An 18,582-nucleotide genomic window follows, 5' to 3' on the forward strand; every position below is an offset into this window, starting at 1 on the left:
CCAATACCTCACCACCCTACTGACTTCTGGACTACAACTCCTTTTCCCACTCCCCTGACAAATTAGTTTAAACCCCCCCTGAAGAGCCGTAACAAATTTCCCTCCTAGGATATTGGTGCCCCTCTGGTTCAGGTGCACCCCGTCCTGTTTGTACAGGTCCCACCTTCCCCAGAATGTGTTCCAATTATCCACGTATCTGAAGCCCTCCCTCCTACACCATCCCTGCAACCACATGTTTAACTGCACTCTCTCCCTGTTCCTCAACTCGCTATCACGTGGCACCGGCAACGTAGCAGAGATGACCACATGTTTTGTCTTGGCTCTCAGCTTCCAGCCCAGCTCCAGAAATTCCTGCTTTAAATCCCCGTCCCTTCTCTTACCTATGTCATTGGTACCAATGTGTACCATGACTTGTGACTGTTTCCCCTCCCCCTTCAGAATCCGGAAAACACGGTCTGAGACGTCACGGACCTTGGCATCCGGTAGGCAACATACCATCCGTGAGTCTCTTTTGCTGCCACAGAACCTCCTGTCTATCCCTCTAACGAGTCCCCAATAACTATTGCCCTCCCACTCTGCCCCTTACCTTCCCGAGCCACAGAGACGGACACAGTGCTGGAGATCCTCTCACTGCGGCTCACCACTGGTATGTCATCACCCTCAACCGTATCCAAAGCGGAATATTTGTTGCTAAGGGGAACGACCACAGGGGATCCCTGCACGGACTGCTTCCTCCCAGCCCCTCTCACCGTCACCCATCTGTTTTCATTCCTCGGAGTAACTGTATCCCTGAAGCTTCTGTCTATGGCCACCTCTGCGTCCCTAATGATCCTAACTTCATCCAACTCCAGCTCCAGTTCCCTAACACGGTTTTGGAGGAGCTGCAGATGGGTGCACTTCCCACAGGTGTAATCAGCAGGGACACTGTCGTCGTCCCTCACCTCAAACATAGTGCAAGAGGAACATAGCACTGCCTGCACACCCATCCCCTCTCGATACCTTGCCAGTACCAGGTAGAAACAGCAAAAATGAATTTAAACTCACCCCTGCTCGCCCTTTCTGCCTGAGCCCTGTGAGCCAAAGCCTTATAGCTCACACTCTGCTTCCCACACACTCCACTGCCCGCTCCCGACGCTGCCCGCTGTATACTGCAGCCTACCTTTTATACTTCACGCGCTTAAAAAACCCTTCCCAGACTCCTTAGCAGCCCACTTCCAGTTTTCACTTTAAACTTAAAATACTGCTGCAAAAGTAAAGGCCAAAATAAAACACACACTAGCTGACTAATTAAATAAATAAACAATTCAATTAAATTCTGATGTGTTTATTCTTCCCAGTTGATTATTGGAGGGTGGCACAGTGGTTAGCGCTGCTGCCTCACAGCGCCAGGGACCCGGGTTCGATTCCTGGCTTCGGGTCACTGTCTGTGTGGAGTTTGCACGTTCTCCCCGTGTCTGCGTGGGTTTCCTCCGGGTGCTCCGGTTTCCTCCCACACTCCCAGAGATGTGCAAGTTGGGTGGATTGGCCGTTCTAAGTTGACCCTAGTGTCAGGCGGATTAGCCGGGTAAATGAAGGTTGCGGGAATAGGGCCTGGGTGGGATTGTGGTCGGTACAGACTCGATGGGCTGAATGGCTGTGCTGCAGGGATTCTATGATTAATGTGCTCTGGTATTCACCATTCATTTTCAGATGATCTGTGCATGCCAGAGGGTGGAGCTCATGATTGTTTGAGGTTAGGGTTGTGGCCATCCTGATGTTTTGTGCATTTATCCTGAGTCCAAATGGTTGGTATTTCTGAATTTTCTATTTTGCTGCGTTTAAAGCAACAGAGCTAACTTGTTGTCATGACGACAAGCTCTTTAGCATTCTTGACGATGACGGCACCGCAAGTATGTTTGTTTCATCTGAAGTGGTCTGGCACCTCTCAGCCTCGCTGACATCCCTTTAGACTCAGCCCTTCAATTTCTCCCCACAGTATGTCCCAAAGGGCGTTCAGTGTGGAAGTTTAGAAAAAGGTGCACTCTGCTTTATGATCTTGGGTTCGTGTCACACTATCTGTAACCCCCATGACTTGCCTGGGCTTGCAAAATCTCACTAACTGTCCTGGCTGGAGACAATACACATCTCTTTAGCCTGTGCTTCACCCTCTCTCCACCCACACTGCCTGTACCTGTAGAGACTTGATTACCTGTAAAGACTCGCATTCCAACCATTATCATGTCAATTGAGTCTGTGTCTATGTATGCCCTGTTTGTGAACACAACCCTTCACTCACCTGAAGAAGGAGCAACATTCCGAAAGTTTGTGCTACCAAATAAAGTCTTGGAGGAGGAACCTCCCCCTCCCTCCAATCAGCTTGGCTCATGTAGATCAGGCCCAGGACAGGGTGGTTTGGTCGCCCGCCCTGTCTTGTCAGCCTGGATCGGAAATGTCTCAACTTGTTGAGACTCTGAATTGGATTTGATTTGATTGAATTGGAAAAGTATTAAAAAAAATAAACCTGTTGGACTTTAACTTGGTATTGTGAGACTTCTTACTCTGCTTTATTTGACCAGGCTCTTTCTCCAACATGTAACAGTGGAAACTGAAAGCTCCGTTCTCAAAATGTACCAGAGTTTCCTTGATGAAATCACCACCCATAGTAACGACGCCCCCTCCCCATCAGCACTGAGTGTTTTTGGTATTTTAACTTATTCAATATCTTTACTCCAGTAATTACCTGGAATGTGCAAAGCAATGGAACCTCAACTTGGAGACATTTTGGTCCAAACCTTATAATGAACACCACTTGATTTTATTATCTTCCTGGGACAGTCAGATTGATGACCAATATGAGTTTTCTGTTGGTTTTTTTGAAAAACTTCTGGTATTAAATACAAGTGGATCTTTGATGTAACTTTTGAGTGGGATTAAGGTGGTTTCAGTTTTCATTCAGGTGTACAAGTGCATAGAACCCCTACAGTGTCGAAGGAGGTTATTCAGCCCATCAAGTAAGCTCTGACTCTCTCACCTGGGCCCTACGTAACCCCACATACATACCCTGCTAATCCCCCTAACCTACACCATCTTGGGGCACGAAGGGGAAATTTAGTATGGCCAGTCCACCTAACCTGCACATCTTTGGACTGTGGGAGGAATGATGTGGAGATGCTGGCGTTGGACTGGGGTGAACACAGTAAGAGTTTTAACAACACCAGGTTAAAGTCCAACAGGTTTATTTGGTAGCAAATACCATTAGCTTTCGGAGCGCTCCTCCTTCGTCAGATGGAGTGGATATCTGCTCTCAAACAGGGCATACAGAGACACAAAATCAAGTTACAGCATACGGATTAGAATGCGAATCTCTCCAGCCAACCAGATCTTAAAGATACAGACAATGTGGGTGGAGGGAGCATTAAGCACAGGTTAAAGAGATGTGTATTGTCTCCAGACAGGACAGCCCGCAAGTCCAGGAGGCAAGCTGTGGGGGTTACTGATAATGTGACATAAATCCAACATCCCGGTTTAGGCCGTCCTCATGTGTGCGGAACTTGGCTATCAGTTTCTGCCCAGCGACTCTGCGCTGTCGTGTGTCGTGAAGGCTGCCTTGGAGAATGCTTACCTGAAGATCAGAGGCTGAATGCCCGTGACTGCGGCCTTCCGCGCACATGAGGACGGCCTAAACCGGGATGTTGGATTTATGTCACATTATCAGTAACCCCCACAGCTTGCCTCCTGGACTTGCGGGCTGTCCTGTCTGGAGACAATACACATCTATTTAACCTGTGCTTAATGCTCCCTCCACCCACATTGTCTGTATCTTTAAGATCTGGTTGGCTGTAGAGATTCGCATTCTAATCCGTATTCTGTAACTTGATTTTGTGTCTCTGTATGCCCTGTTTGAGAGCACATTTCCACTCCATTTGACGAAGGAGGAGCGCTCCGAAAGCTAATGGTATTTGCTACCAAATAAACCTGTTGGACTTTAACCTGGTATTGTTAAAACTCTTACTGTGGGAGGAAACCAGAGCACCAGGAGGAAACCTAGGCAGACACGGGGAGAACGTGCAAACTCCACACAGACAGTGACCCAAAGCTGGAAGTGACCCAAAACTGGAATTGTCCCTGGCACTGAGAGGCAGCAGTGGTAACCACTGAGCCGCCTGCAAGTGTCACTCTGAATATTAATAGTCAAATGGAACTTAGCTGGGACTTGGGAATATTTTTATATAGGGGATCAGATTGGAAACCCTCAGGTATATTATGAAGCCAGACTAGACCCCAAAAATTTTCTATTTTGGCATTAGTGTGAGGGTAAGATATTTCACTCCAGGCACGATTCTGCTGACAAACCAAGGAGCTTTCAGCAAAACAAACTTTATTTAACAATGCAGTTTAACAATACACTTATAACAAATTAATTAAAGTTAATCTTTAACTATTGAACAATACTCAAACATGGCAAGAAATGATTGTTAATTGCTAACCTGAGTTCTAATCAAGCAAAAAATTCCCTGAGAAGCTTCAACCCCTCTTTTTAAAATTTGTTAACAAAAGACAGGTATGCTTGTTTGTGACTATGGTTAACAGTCCTGGAGCTTTCAGAACATCTCTAGAGGGAGGGAGAGAGACACTTCTTTCTTGTGGCAGCCCAGGCAGCAACTGCTTGTGTTTTAAAAATGAAACTGAAACTCTTCCTTTCCTGCAAGCTTAGCTCCACCCATTACCATATCACTCTGTCTCTGACAATCAGCCTAATCAAAACAACTCAAACCCCAGGGGAGCCTACGTAAACACAAATGCATCAGTCCTGCTTAAACAAACACTCCATTTCTAAAATGAGTATTTATCTTGTTCTGCCAGCTACTAATTTAAGGGTTTTCCTGGACAAAACGTTACCCTGCAAAGCAGAGCTGAATTTTAAACATACCCCTTAGAAGAAACATAAGATAAATATATTTCTTAAAGGCACAGGTTCATCACATTTTAAATTGAAAGACTCTGGTCCTGTAGTCCATAGCACCGATGTTCACTTGGCAAACAGTGACAGGATCAGACAGAGTCCGCATGGATTTACGAAAGGGAAATCATGCTTGGCAAATCTATTGGAACTCTTCGGAGGGTGTAATTAGAATAGTTGATGAGGGAGCCAGTGGATGTGGTTTATTTGGACTTTCAGAAGGCTTTCGACAATGTCCCACATAGATTAGTGTGTAAAATTGAAGTGCATGGGATTGTGGGTAGTGTATTGAGATGGATAGGAAACTGGTTGGCAGACAGGAAACAAAGGATAGGAATAAGGAGGCCTTTTTCCAAGTGGCAGCAAGGCAGTGACTAGTGGTGTACTGCAGGGATCGGTGCATTTGAGAACCCGTGAGGGAACTAAATGTAATATCTCCAAATTTGCAGATTACACAAAGCTGGCTGATCTGTGAGGAGGGTGCAGAGATCCTCCAGTGTGACTTGGACAAGTTGAATGGCCAAATACTTGGCAGATGCAGATAAATGTGAGGTTATCCACTTCGGTAGCAAAAACGGGAAGGCAAATTATCTGGCAATAGAATGGGAGCGGGGAATGTGCAGTGAGACCTGGGTGTCGTCGTACACCAGTTGCTGAAGGTAAGCATGGTGGTGAAGGCAAATGGTGCGAGAGGATTCGAGCACAGGAGCAGGGATGTCTTGCTGCAATTATACAGGTGAGGCCACACCTGCAATATTGTGTGCAGTTTTGGGCTCCTTATCCGAAGAAGGATGTTCTTACTCTAGAGGGAGTAAAGAGAAAGTTGATCAGACTGATTCCTGGGGTGGCGGAACTGTTGGTCCCGAACCTGGGGTCATAGTCTAAGGATAAGGGGTAAACCTTCTAGGATTGTGATGAGAAATTTCTTCACCCAGAGAGTGGTGAGCATGTGGAATTCACTACCACAGAAAGCAGTTGAAGCCAAAACATTGTATGTTTTCAAACAGGGGTGAAGGGGATCAAAGGATATTGGGGGGGGGGGAAGAGCAGGTTACTGTGTTGGGTGATCAGCCATGATCGTAATGCATAGAGGAGCAGGCTTGAAGGGCTGAATGGACTTCTCCTGCTCCTATTATCTGTGTTTCTATGAGAGTAACCGAGAGAGCTTTGTGCATTAGAATATGATGCCAGACTTCAGTTTTAAAAGCTTGATTGTCATTGTTGGCAGTTCCTCAATTCTTGAGGACGTCTTCGTGTGACTGGGCCGATTCGTGACCCACAGATCTTTGGGCACATAGGACAGGATATCCAACGCGGCAGTGGGATCCAGAGTGCAGGATTTGCTTTTTTTTCCCCCTTCTCTCCCACTGCTCTCCCTCCTCATTAATCCGTTGTGGCTCAGTGAGAGACAGCTCATGGTGAGTTAGCTGTCGCCATTTTGAGCAATTGGTAGTGAGCTCTCCTCAGTCATTAATGTCAACGCTGCCTCGCTTCAGGGAGTGCTTCAGAATGTTGATGAAATATTTTCTTTGTCCTTCCCTGAAATACTGGCTATTTGAGAGTTGAGAGAAGAGGACCTGGAGGGGGAGATGATTTGTCTGAATACTTCATAGAATCATAGAAACCCTACAGTGCAGAAAGAGGCCATTCGGCCCATCGAGTCTGCATCGACCACAATCCCGCCCAGGCCCTACCCCCATATCCCTACATATTTACCCGCTAATCCCTCTAACCTACGCATCTCAGGACACTAAGGGGCAATTTTAGCATGGCCAATCAACCTAACCCGCACATCTTTGGACTGTGGGAGGAAACCGGAGCACCCGGAGGAAACCCACGCAGACACGAGGAGAATGTGCAAACTCCACACAGGCAGTGACCCAAGCCGGGAATCGAACCCAGGCCCCTGGAGCTGTGAAGCAGCAGTGCTAACCTACTGTGCTACCGTGCCGCCCGACTTGAGGGAGCTGGCCCCTCTCTATCTTGACTGAATGAGGATGGGAAGATTGAAGGAGGTAGAGTCCCACAGTTTTGAGGTCCTGAAAAATATTACGAGAGAGAAGACAGAAAAATGTTGCTTGGTTTCCGCTCTGTGGGAAGGAAGTTGGTTCAGCAGCAACTTGATTTTTAAAAAAAGTTAGTGAAAGAGTTAATGTTTATTGCTGAAGAAAGTAAGTGATTGGCCACACAGGGTAAAGTTCACAGACGTTGTAAAGGCTTTGTGTATTCAAGGCTGTCCCAGTTGGGGCAGTGAGCTCATGTATGTTGGCTGCATCTAACAAATAGTAGGAGGGGCCCACACCAGAACATGTCCGTACACTGAGCAGTGGCCACCACTGGTAGTCTTTTCACAGAAACTTTTTCACGAGTGAAGTTGCAGTGCAGTGGGTTGGGGGGAGGGAAAGAGCACGGCTCGTGAGCATGAGCCACCGGCAAGACGCAGTGTTGTTTGGAACGGAGAATCCGCTGCTCATGATCCACTGTGTGTACCGAGCAGGTAAGGCAATGTGTGTGTTTGTACTGGGTGGAAGCTAGTTAAGTAGCTGTTCACCGCTAGAGCAGCTTATTCCCAGTGGATTGGGGTTAACTCTCAATTGTTTTCCTTGTTAACCAAGGGAGACAGCTTTCCAGCAAGAACTGTGGTGCCTCGGGGATAAAAGTCGTGTAATTTAGTTTCTTTTGTTTTGCAATACTACTGGGATTGCCCATGTACTGGTATTCACTCTGATTCACATTCCATTGCAGCTTCTGACTTGTCTGAGTGGCAGCAAGTTTGATAGAAGGAAGAATCTCGGCAAAGGTTGCTCTGTGCTTGCCAACTCCCGCCTCATTTGCGCCATGTACTATTTCTCGGTTTGCGAAAAGCATCGTGATGTCAGGTCTCCTCTAAACCTACAGCAGAGCAGATGATTAAAGCGACTTGGGTTTAATATTCCATTTTCTTCATTGATCTCTCGCTGTAGATTGGAACCTTGGCACGGAGGTAAATCTGAGCCACGGTACACTGTTGCAACCCATTCGAATGCCGACTTGCTGAGGTAGCACCGCTCTATAATTTACCGGTTCACAAATTGAAATGGAGGAGAAACTTTTGTGTAACAGTCCAAAGATGTGCAGGTTGCAGTGCAAAGCTGTCCACGCACCCCGGACATACTCTCTCCCACCACCACCTGTCGGGAGAAAGATACAAAAGTCTGAGGTCACATACCAACCGACACAAGAACAGCTTCTTCCCTGCTGCTGCCATCAGACTTTTGAACGGACTTACCTTGCATTAAGTTGATCTTTCTCTACACCCTAGCTATGACTGTAACACTAGATTCTGCACTCTCTCCTTTCCTTCTCTATGTCCGATATACTTTGCATAGCACGCAAGAAGCAATACTTTTCACTGTATACTAATGCACGTGACAATAATAAATCAAATCAAAAGGTTAGGTTGGTTGATCAAGTTAAATTGCTCCTTAGTGTTGGAGGACTAGGGGGGTAAATACATGGGGTTACAGTGATAGGGCCTGGGTGGGATGGTTCAGTGCAGGCTCGATGGGCTGAATGGCCGCCTTCTGCACTTTAGGGATTCTATGATTCATTGTTACGTGAGAATCATGTGCTAGTCATTGTTTGGCAAAGGATGATAAAGCACTTTTTTGTCTTTAATTTTATCCATCCATCTACTTGTCGATCGATCTTCCTCCAATTATGGCACAGACATGATGACAGCCACATCCTGGATTTTCCATGTTTCTGAACCTGAGCTAAGCGAGTGTGGCTTGGGCTGAGTGGACAAATGTCTCTACACCAAGCTGTAACCAGAGCCACAGGGTTCACTTTCCTTGTTCTGTTATGCCATGGGGAGAGCAGCTCTAGCGATATTGTTTTAAATAGGCTAGATTCCTCTTCACTGCGTTCAGATTGTGTTTGTCCAGTGCTGTGTGGCTATTCAGCCACTGTGGCCGAACTTGTATCATAAGGAATCCTGCCATCGCTTTGACTACTTGTTCACCTGAGCTCTTTAACGAATGGTGTCCGAGATGGCTTCATTTTGTGTTGGGCAGAGTGGCATCGATACCGGTAACCTTTCCCTACTCCCAGCCATGACATTGGCTGTTCCCGATACGGTTTTCCCTCTCCCGTTCGCAGTACTGCTAACTTGGGGTACTGAGGTCCCTTGAACAAGAATGACAGAGTAAGAAGTCTCTCAACACCAGGTTGAAGTCCAACAGGTTTATTTGGAATCACAAGCTTTCATGAAGAATAATATAGGAATTACAACATGAAGATGTACCATTTGACACAGCCAGTCCTTGTTGGCTTTCCATATGAGCAGTTTCCTGATTCCATGTGTATGCTCCGTTTCCCTCATATCCCTAACTCCCCTTCCTTCAATCCCTTGGTGTTCCACAGCCTCAAAATCCGAAACCAGCCTCTCAACTGTGTGCCATCTTTTATGTTTAATTTTGCATTAATGGCCCCTCCATTTTAGATGCATCAACAACTGGAAACAGTCTATTGTTATCTCCTCTGTTCCATCCAAAGTTGTGCAGGTTAGGTTGATTGGCCATGCTAAATTGACCCGAGTGTCAGGGGATTAACAGGGCAAATACATGGGGTTGAGGGAATACGGCCTGGGTGGGATTGTGGTCAGTGCAGACTGGATGGGCCGAATGGCCTCCTTCTGCACTGTAGGGACTTTATAATGGCCCCCACACTTTAGATGCCTCAACAACTGGAAACTGTCAATGGTTGTCTACTCTGTTCCATCCAAAGATGTGCAGGTTAGGTAGATTGGCCATGCTTATTTGCTCAGTGTCCGAAGGTGTGTAGGTTGGGGGGATGAGTGGGATAATTATGTGGGGTTACGGGATAGGGCCTGGGTAAGATACTGTCGGAGAGTTGGTGCAGACTCGATGGGCCGAATGGCCTTCAGCACTGTCGGCATTCTATGATTCTATTCCTTTATAATTTTAATCACCCTTTATTGTCTCTTAATGAAAACTGCCACTTTGCTTTGCTGTTGCTCCCTCCTTGTGTGTTCCTCCTCTTTACCCCTGTTGCTCCAGTACAGTGAAGCAAATGATCAGTTACTGGTTGATACATAAGGACACCAACTGCAGAAAGATAGTTAACATCTCCACACGATATTCAGTATAACTTTGTTTTTGTTTATACTTCAGTGATCACCAATGGAGAGTAACAGCATTTTTTAATTCTTTTATGGGATGTAGTTGTAATCGGTAAGGACAGCATTTGCTGGTTCCTAATTGCCCTCATGTCAGTGATGGTGAGCTCCCTTCGTGAACCACTGCAGTTCATTTGGTATAGGTGCACCCACACTGCTGTTAGGAAGGGCGTTCCAGGATTTTCCAGGAACATTGAAGGAATGATGATACATTCCATTTCTTTCAGTACCCTGGGATGCATTCCATCTGGGCCCGGGGACTTGTCTACCTTTAGTCCCATTAGCCGACCAAGCACTACCTCTTTAGTAATAGTAATCGTTTTAAGGACCTCACCCCCTACAATCCCAGTCTATTATTATACAGTACAGTCTATTATTGTCATAATTTGCATCCCACTCTGGGGGCCTGTGACCAGCGGTGTGCCTCAGGGATCAGTGTTGGATCCACTGTTATTTGTCATTTATATTGATGATTTGGATGATAATATAGGAGGCATGGTTAATAAGTTTGCAGATGATACCAAGATTGGTGGCATAGTGGACAGTGAAGAAAGTTATCTCCGATTGCAACGGGATCTTGATCAATTGGGCCAGTGGGCTGACGAATGGCAGATGGAGTTTAATTTAGACAAATGCGAGGTGATGCATTTTGGTAGATTGAACCAGGGCAGGGCTTACTCAGTTAATGGTAGGGCATTGGGGAGAGTTACAGAACAAAGAGATCTAGGGTACATGTTCATAGCTCCTTGAAAGTGCAGTCACAGGTGGACAGAGTGGTGAAGAAGGCATTCGGTATGCTTGGTTTCATCGATCAGAACATTGAATACAGGAGTTGGGACGTCTTGTTGAAGTTGTACAAGGCATTGGTAAGGCCACACTTGGAATACTGTGTACAGTTTTTGTCATTCTATTATAGAAAGGATATTATTAAACTAGAAAGAGTGCAGAAAAGATTTACGAGGATGCTACCGGGACTTGATGGTTTGAGTTATAAGGAGAGGCTGGATAGACTGGGACTTTTTTCTCTGGAACGGAGGAGGCCGAGGGGTGACCTTATAGAGGTCTATAAAATAATGAGGGGCATAGACAAGGTAGATAGTCAATACCTTTTCCCAAAGGTAGGGGAGTCTAAAACTAGAGGGCATAGGTTTAAAGTGAGAGGGGAGAGATACAAAAGGGTCCAGAGGGGCATTTTTTCACACAGAGGATAGGGAGTGTCTGGAACAAGCTGCCAGAGGTAGTAGTAGACGCGGGTACAATTTTATCTTTTAAAAAGCATTTAAATAGTTACATGGATAAGATGGGTATAGAGGGATATGGGCCAAATGCGGGCAATTGGGATTAGTTTAGGGGTTTAAAAAAAAGAGCGGCATGGACACGTTGGGCTGAAGGGCCTGTTTCCATGCTGTAAACCTCTATGATTCTATTCCCAAGTCAGGGTTGTGTACGACTTGGAGGGGAACTTGCAGGTAGTGGCGTTATCGGAGCAGAGGAAGCCAGCATTTATTTAGTAGGATTTTGGGGGTGATCAGAAACTGAGCTGGACCAGTCATATAGACACTCTGGCTACAAGGTCACAGACTGAGAATTCGTCAGCAACTAACTTCACAAAGTCTGTCTACTATCTGCATGCATGAGTCAGGAATGTGATGGAATATTCTTCACATGCCTGGGTGGGTGTGTGTGACTCCACCAACATTTGTTGCAAGTAAGTTTACGGGGTTTTCAGACTCATTCTAATTTAGTGTACAATTGAGGAGTGAGGGCTGTCATGACATATTCTGACTTCTGTCCAAGAACAAGCATGGGCGGCTAGGAGGTGGGGGGGCAGGTTGTATTACTGGGAAGAAGGTGAAAGGTGTTCACGTGAATAATGGCAATTACATATATGTCATCTGTGGGTAGACTGTTAGACTCAAAAGTCTTACAAAGTGTTAAGGAATGTCATATGGCTATATTTTAAACTGTCTATTTAATTCCAAGATAGTGGAGTTGAAGGTTTAGAAAGTTAATCAGCGTTTCTACCCAGATATTAGGCCCTCGTGATTCACCTTGTCATGGAGATGGCTTTTGAGAGGGGGACAGACCATAGAAAGCTGTTCTAGTATTGGCTGATGTGGAGATGCTGGCGTTGGACTGGGCTACCAAATAAACCTGTTGGACTTTAACCTGGTGTTGTTAAAACTCACTGTAGTATTGGCTTACAGGATCATAAGATATATGTCTGAACCTCACAGGCAAGTTGGTCTGCAAGAATCTGAGAGAGAAAAAGAGATAGAAGCAGCCAGTCTCTCTCATTCGTGACAGAGGATACAGGTGGGAGCTCACGGTGGGTTTGAAGAGTACAGATTTGTGAGGATTTAACTGAGGCTGGAAGATTTGCCCAGCTCTGGTTAGAGAGAGGAATCTCTATGAAAGTCAGTTCAGGAATTAGGGTGAACTGGCTGGAAATGGGATAAACACAGTAAGAAGTTTAACAACACCAGGAAATGGGAAGCATATCTTGGGGAGCAGAGAACAGCTTTATACAGGTTCCTGGAATGTGAAGTGTCCACTTAAGAGATGAAGTAAATTATAAGAGGAGATTTTCAGTACTTTTAAAAGCTACATGGTGAACTTTTCTGTACGTTAGACCAAGTTGTCTACTGAAATGATAAGTGAATGTTGCTTTTAGTTTGTTGTAGTAAAAAGGTCTTAGTCACTGGAAATGTATTTCTAAAAGTCTCTACAGGGACTGTAACACATTTAAGCTCAATACATCCAGGAGAAAGCAGCCCGCTTGATCAGTGCACTATCTACTATCTTAAACATTCACCTCCTCTACCATCGACGCTCAGTGACAGCCGTGTGTACCATCTACAAGATGCACTGCAGCAATCCACCAAAGCTCCTTAGACAGCACCTTCTAAACCTGCAGCCCCTGCCACCTAGAAGAACAAGGGCAGCAGATGTATGGGAGCACCACCACCTGGAAATTCTCCTCCGAGTCGCACATCATTCTGACTTGGAACTGGATGGTAATTTCCGCACTGTTGTTGGGTCCTGATCCTCCCTTACAGCACACTGGGTGCATGTACATGAGATGGACTGCAGAGGTTCAAACAGGATGGTTCACCATCACCTTCACGAGGGCAGTTAGGGATGGGCAACAAATGCTGGCCTAGCCAGCGGCACCCCTATCCCAATAAACAAAACTCTGAGGTTCAACAGGCAAGGTGTATGGCCATGTTATTTCAACAGTTGGGGATTAGCCAGTCACTTGGTAGCACAGAACTTCAGTCTTGCTGAAGAGTGAGACGTTGTCGAAGCTTTTCATCTTGCACTCATCAGGACAAGAATGCCAAATTTCAAACATGCAATTTATACTCCAGGGGGAAAGGGTGCTGATTGCCTGGCAAGTTGTCGCTGACTGAGGGGTTTGGCATCCTTTCTTTCCCGCGTGTAGATAAGACTGTTACCTGTTGGTAAAGGAAGTGGGTTTAATTGGTAATGTATGCCGACTCTCTTTAGGGTGGCACAGTGGTTAGCATTGCTGCTTCACAGCTCCAGGGGCCTGGATTCGATTCCCGGCTTGGGTCACTGTCTGTGTGGAGTCTGCACGTTCTCCTCGTGTCTGCGTGGGTTTCCCTCCGGGTGCTCCGGTTTCCTCCCACACTCCAAAGATGTGTGGGTTAGGTTGATTGGCCGTGAAAAATTGACTCCAGTTTCAGGGGGATTAGCAGGGTAAATATGTGGGGCCACAGGGATAGGGTGGAATTGTTGTCGGTTCAGGCTCAATGGGCTGAATGGCCTCCGATACTGTCGGGATTCTATGACGATGTGCTGGTTAGCACGTTGACCAAGTTAAATCTGTTGGACTCATTTTGAAGTCCTTATGTAATCAATGTAAACCACACTGGTGAATGTGGGAGTGCAGCATTATATAGAAAGCTTTGACAAGTTGATGCAAGGAGTGAGTCAGTAACTTGTTTGTCAGTGTGATACTGTTGCACCAGCAATCACATCTGCTGCAAAAAGCTTTTCCCTTTTCTGTCTTCGCAACAAGAACCTCTCCAACCCTCCATCACAAAGATTTCTCCATGTATGAGGACAGGTAGAGGGAGCTAGGGCTGTTCTCTCTGGAGCGGAGGAGGTTGAGGGGAGACTTAATAGAGGTTTATAAAATGATGAAGGGGATAGATAGAGTGAACGTTCAAAGACTATTTCCTCGGGTGGATGGAGCTATTACAAGGGGGTATAACTATAGGGTTCATAGTGGGAGATATAGGAAGGATATCAGAGGTAGGTTCTTTGCGCAGAGAGTGGTTGGGGTGTGGAATGGACTGCCTGCAGTGATAGTGGAGTCAGACACTTTAGGAACATTTAAGCGGTTATTGGATAGGCACATGGAGCACACCAGGATGATAGGGAGTGGGATAGCTTGATCTTGGTTTCAGATAAAGCTCAGCACAGCATCGAGGGCCGAAGGGCCTGTTCTGTGCTGTACTGTTCTATGTTCTATGTATTTATCCAGGAAGTGGAGGAGACAGTTGAAGCCAGCCTTTAAGATTGTATACATTCTTACGCCTCTCTTGTTAGCTAGCTTTTCCTTTTCTTGTTTCCTCCACTTTCCTATCACTGAGCAGATGGACAACTAGCCCGTAGCTGTGAAAGTGACCCCACCAGAATGCTGGTAATGCAGCAGCTACTTTGTGGGGGAGCAATCAGTGCCAGATTCCCTGGAATGAGGTGCTCCAGATGCAAGGCATCTAATCTCCCTTAGTCTTGAGGCCAGGGAGTCGCTGAATTTGCCTCTAGGTGCAGCTGATTAGCTGCTTAATGTTGTACAGTCTTGCACAGCAGCATCGTGAAGGGCGGCACAGTGGGTTAGCACTGCTGCCTCAAAAGACCAGGGACCCGCGTTCGATCCCTGGCTTGGGTCACTGTCTGTGTGGAGTTTGCACATTCTCCCCGTGTCTGCGTGGGTTTCCTCCGGGTGCTCCGGTTTCCTCCCACAGTCCGAAAGACGTGCTGGTTAGGGTGCATTGGCCATGCTAAATTCTCCCTGAGTGTACCCGAACAGGCGCCGGAGTGTGGCGACTAGGGGATTTTCACAGTAACTTCATTGCAGTGTTAATGTAAGCCGACTTGTGATTAATAAATAAACGTTACCTTTTCGTAACTCCGGCCTGTTGGGCATGTGTGATTTTCATCTTCCCGCTAGTGGGCCCCCCCCTGCTCTCTCTCTACCCCGCTATATGTCTCACTTGCTTCTTAAAAACACACCTCTTGGGCAAGCTTTTGGACAGCTACCCAATATTTCTACGCGGCTTGGGCAGATTTAGTTTGACTGCTCCTGTGATGTGCCTTAGGATGTTTTACTGGATTTGAAGCTGCTGTATCAGTGCAAGTGTTGCATCCGATGCGTGCTCTTTCTGTGATGGAGCGTGGGCAGAGGAACCTCGGCCTGTACACAGTGACTGAACTCACAAAGGGTAATTGGAGTGGCATTCCACTGAAAAACATAGGCTCTGTTAGTTTTCCTATTTGCAGTTTCAGCCAGTTAAGTAAAGTTGACCCCTCTAGTTAAAATCCTGCTGAGTCCCACTGAAGAATCTCCCCCACAACGTGCCCTGTCTCTCAGGAACCCCCTTTGTGTCACTCCATTCTGCCTGGAGGAATTTCCTGTGCGGATTGCTCTTGCACACTTTTCACTTCCCAGTCTTCGTTTGGACATACCATGGCGATCCAACCTGCCGCCCCGGGGGGTGGGCTCCTGAGTGGGAGGCTATATATGTGTGAGTCCTGTTTGTCCATCAGGGATTTGGCATGGAGGGTTTAGCCCATGGCAGCCCTGTGCAGTAGAAGTTTATGTTGATGATAGGTGGCCGGGGAGGCGATGGCCTAGTGGTATTTGTCGCTAGATTGTTATTCCAGAAACTCAACTAATGGTCTGGAGACCCCGGTTCGAATCCTGCCGCGGCAGATGGTGGAATTTGAATTCAATAAAAAAAAAATCTGGAGTTACGAATCTACTGATGACCATGAAACCATTGTTGATTGTCAAAAAAACCTGGATCACTAACATCCTTTAGGGGAGGAAATCTGCCGTCCTTACCTGGTCTGGCCTACATGTGACTCCAGAGCCACAGCAATGTGGTTGACTCTCAGCTGCCCTCAGGACAAGGACAACGAGGGATGGGCAATAAATGTTGGCCCAGCCAGCGACGCCCATATCCCACAAATGAATAAAAAAAAGTAGTGAATTTCCATGGCTTGGGGGAGTCTGTCTTTCGCATTTATGTAGGATGTGTGTTGTTGTATCTCCCATTTGATGATCTGAGGGGTCTGCTCCTAAATCTTTCATAAGTTCATAAGATATAGGAGCAGAATTAAGCCATTCGGCTCATCGAATCCGCTCTGCCATTCGATCATGGCTGATATGCTCCTCATCTTTGCAACTCACCCCGCAGTCCTGGTCTTTGACCACTCAGTGAGGAGGGATATGGGCATATCGAAGATCTACTTTGTGGAATTGCTCCTGGGTCTGGCAGATCCATGCAGTGGGTGGTCGTTCAGCCCAACTGACTATCCCTCTTCCGTAGCTATCCCGGGCGAGGTGTGCTGCAGGCCTTCTGTGACTGATGGGCACTAAGGACGCCTGGAGTGTCTCTGGAAATGTCTAAATAGCTAAGGTTCATTTGCTGCAGTATATTTTTATTGCCCTTTTGCAGAGGGGGGCGCTCAGTTCCTCTTTATTGGCAACCTTTTGGCTGGGTCAAGATGAGTATTTTATGTCAACAATTGGCCTCCGTTTGACTTGACGTGGTACATGCTTCATGAATCAGGCTATACTAGCCAAGGGCTGCAGTCCAGACATTTTGCAAGCATGACGAACACATTTTTCTGCAGATTAATCTCAGGACCAGGCTGTGGTCTGTACTTCATGCACCTACAGCTTGTTTGCATAGTGACGCAATTGAGATACTGTTAAGAGCCAGGAGGACTGCGACCAGGGAGGGGCAGCAGGCAATTATTTGTGTAGTCTAGGAAGAGTTCCGAGTGTTTTTGTTATGCTTCACTTCAGAGCAAGCCTTGTAGTTTAACTGTGTAAACAAGTTGCAAAGCATCTAACTTCCACATAAGCAACTTTAAGAAGTTGAAATAAGCCTTTGTTTATAAACAAGCTGTGGATCGCTCATTCAACAAGACCAGGCTGCTTTGAGTTGTCTTTTAGCCCAGATGGTTGACCTACCCTTGAGACCAAAACTTCGACTGGCATTGTTCCTGTTTCTTGGCCATTCTGTATCACTAGATCCCTAACACCAGATTCAATTGTAAAGGCACTCTGATTTAAGGAATGCATGTCACATCTTTGGAAATGTTTTCCAGTCAATGGGTTACTCTTGAAGACGCTCACTATTCCAGAATCAATCTGGAATGCAAAGATCATCCCTGCTGCTTTTCGTGTGCTCTGCTCTCTCTCATACCTCCTCCACCTTCCCCTCCTACAAGTGCGAAGAACTCATGTACTTTGTCATTAAGATTAAGATCATTCCATCAGCTGTCTTTACCATGAGACCAAACTTCCCTTCCTTCACTAGCCCTGAATTCTGTTGTATGTTTCTCTTCCAATTTTCCTTATGCCGTGTCCTGCTCACTTGACCCTATTCCTACTTAACTGCTGATCACCCAAATCCCCTTGCTGGCTCCCATGTTAACTGATTTAATTGTTCTCTCCTGTTAGACAGTGTCCTAACTTCTATCAAATCTGGTGTCATCACACCTCTGTTCAAAAGACCAACCCTTGGTCCCTCTGTCCTTGCAACCTGGTGCTCCAGCTCCTCTCCAAAGCCCTTGAATGTGTTTTACCTCTCAAATCCATGCCTATTTTTCCTGGAATTCCATGTTGGAATCCTCCTTGTACTGTACTAGGCACAAAACATCAAAATGGTTCTTAGCAAAGTCAGAACCAAGATCTTAGACGACTGTGACAAAAAGCCAAGTATTCCTTCCTCATTGCTTTCGACCAATCTGCAAGGTTGATCTCACCATTCTCTTCCAATGCTCTTTTACTGTTTTACCGCTGGGTGGGACTGCACTCCCCTGGTTCCATTCTTTGTCCAGTTATAGTCAGGGAATCGCTTGCAGTGGTTTCTATAACTGTTCCTGTATTGCCCCCGGTGTCCCCCAAGGATTCATTCTTGATCACCACCTATTTCTCACCTATGTGTTGCCCCTCAGTGAAAGCCTCAGAAAATGGAGTCTGTTTTCACATGTACTCTGGCTTTACCTCACCACCATCTCTCTCGACTCCTCCACTGCTCCTAAGTTATCGCACTACTTGTCAGATACCTACTACTGGGTGAGCAGAAATTTCCATCCAATTAAGTATTGGGAAGATTGAAGCCATTGCCTTTGGTCGCCACTCCAAACTCTGCTCCCTAGCTACCTGTGTCATCCCTTTTTCTGTCTGAGAATAAAC

The 18,582-nt window shown here is 46.3% G+C and overlaps 1 protein-coding gene across 1 annotated transcript in view; it reads left to right on the top strand.

Moving 5' to 3' along the window:
• The first annotated feature begins 7,341 nt into the window (after nt 1-7,341).
• LOC144509181 (myocardin-related transcription factor A-like) overlaps nt 7,342-18,582 on the top strand; it is a 186,097-nt gene continuing 174,856 nt past the window's right edge. Inside the window, exon 1 of the mRNA XM_078237616.1 lies at nt 7,342-7,436. Within this exon, the coding sequence (XP_078093742.1) occupies nt 7,361-7,436 (76 nt within the window). The 5' untranslated portion in view covers nt 7,342-7,360. The remainder of the gene's footprint in view (nt 7,437-18,582) is intronic.

Source organism: Mustelus asterias, chromosome 21 (genome assembly GCF_964213995.1).
Source record: "Mustelus asterias chromosome 21, sMusAst1.hap1.1, whole genome shotgun sequence".
NCBI classification, from domain to species: Eukaryota; Metazoa; Chordata; class Chondrichthyes; order Carcharhiniformes; family Triakidae; genus Mustelus; species Mustelus asterias.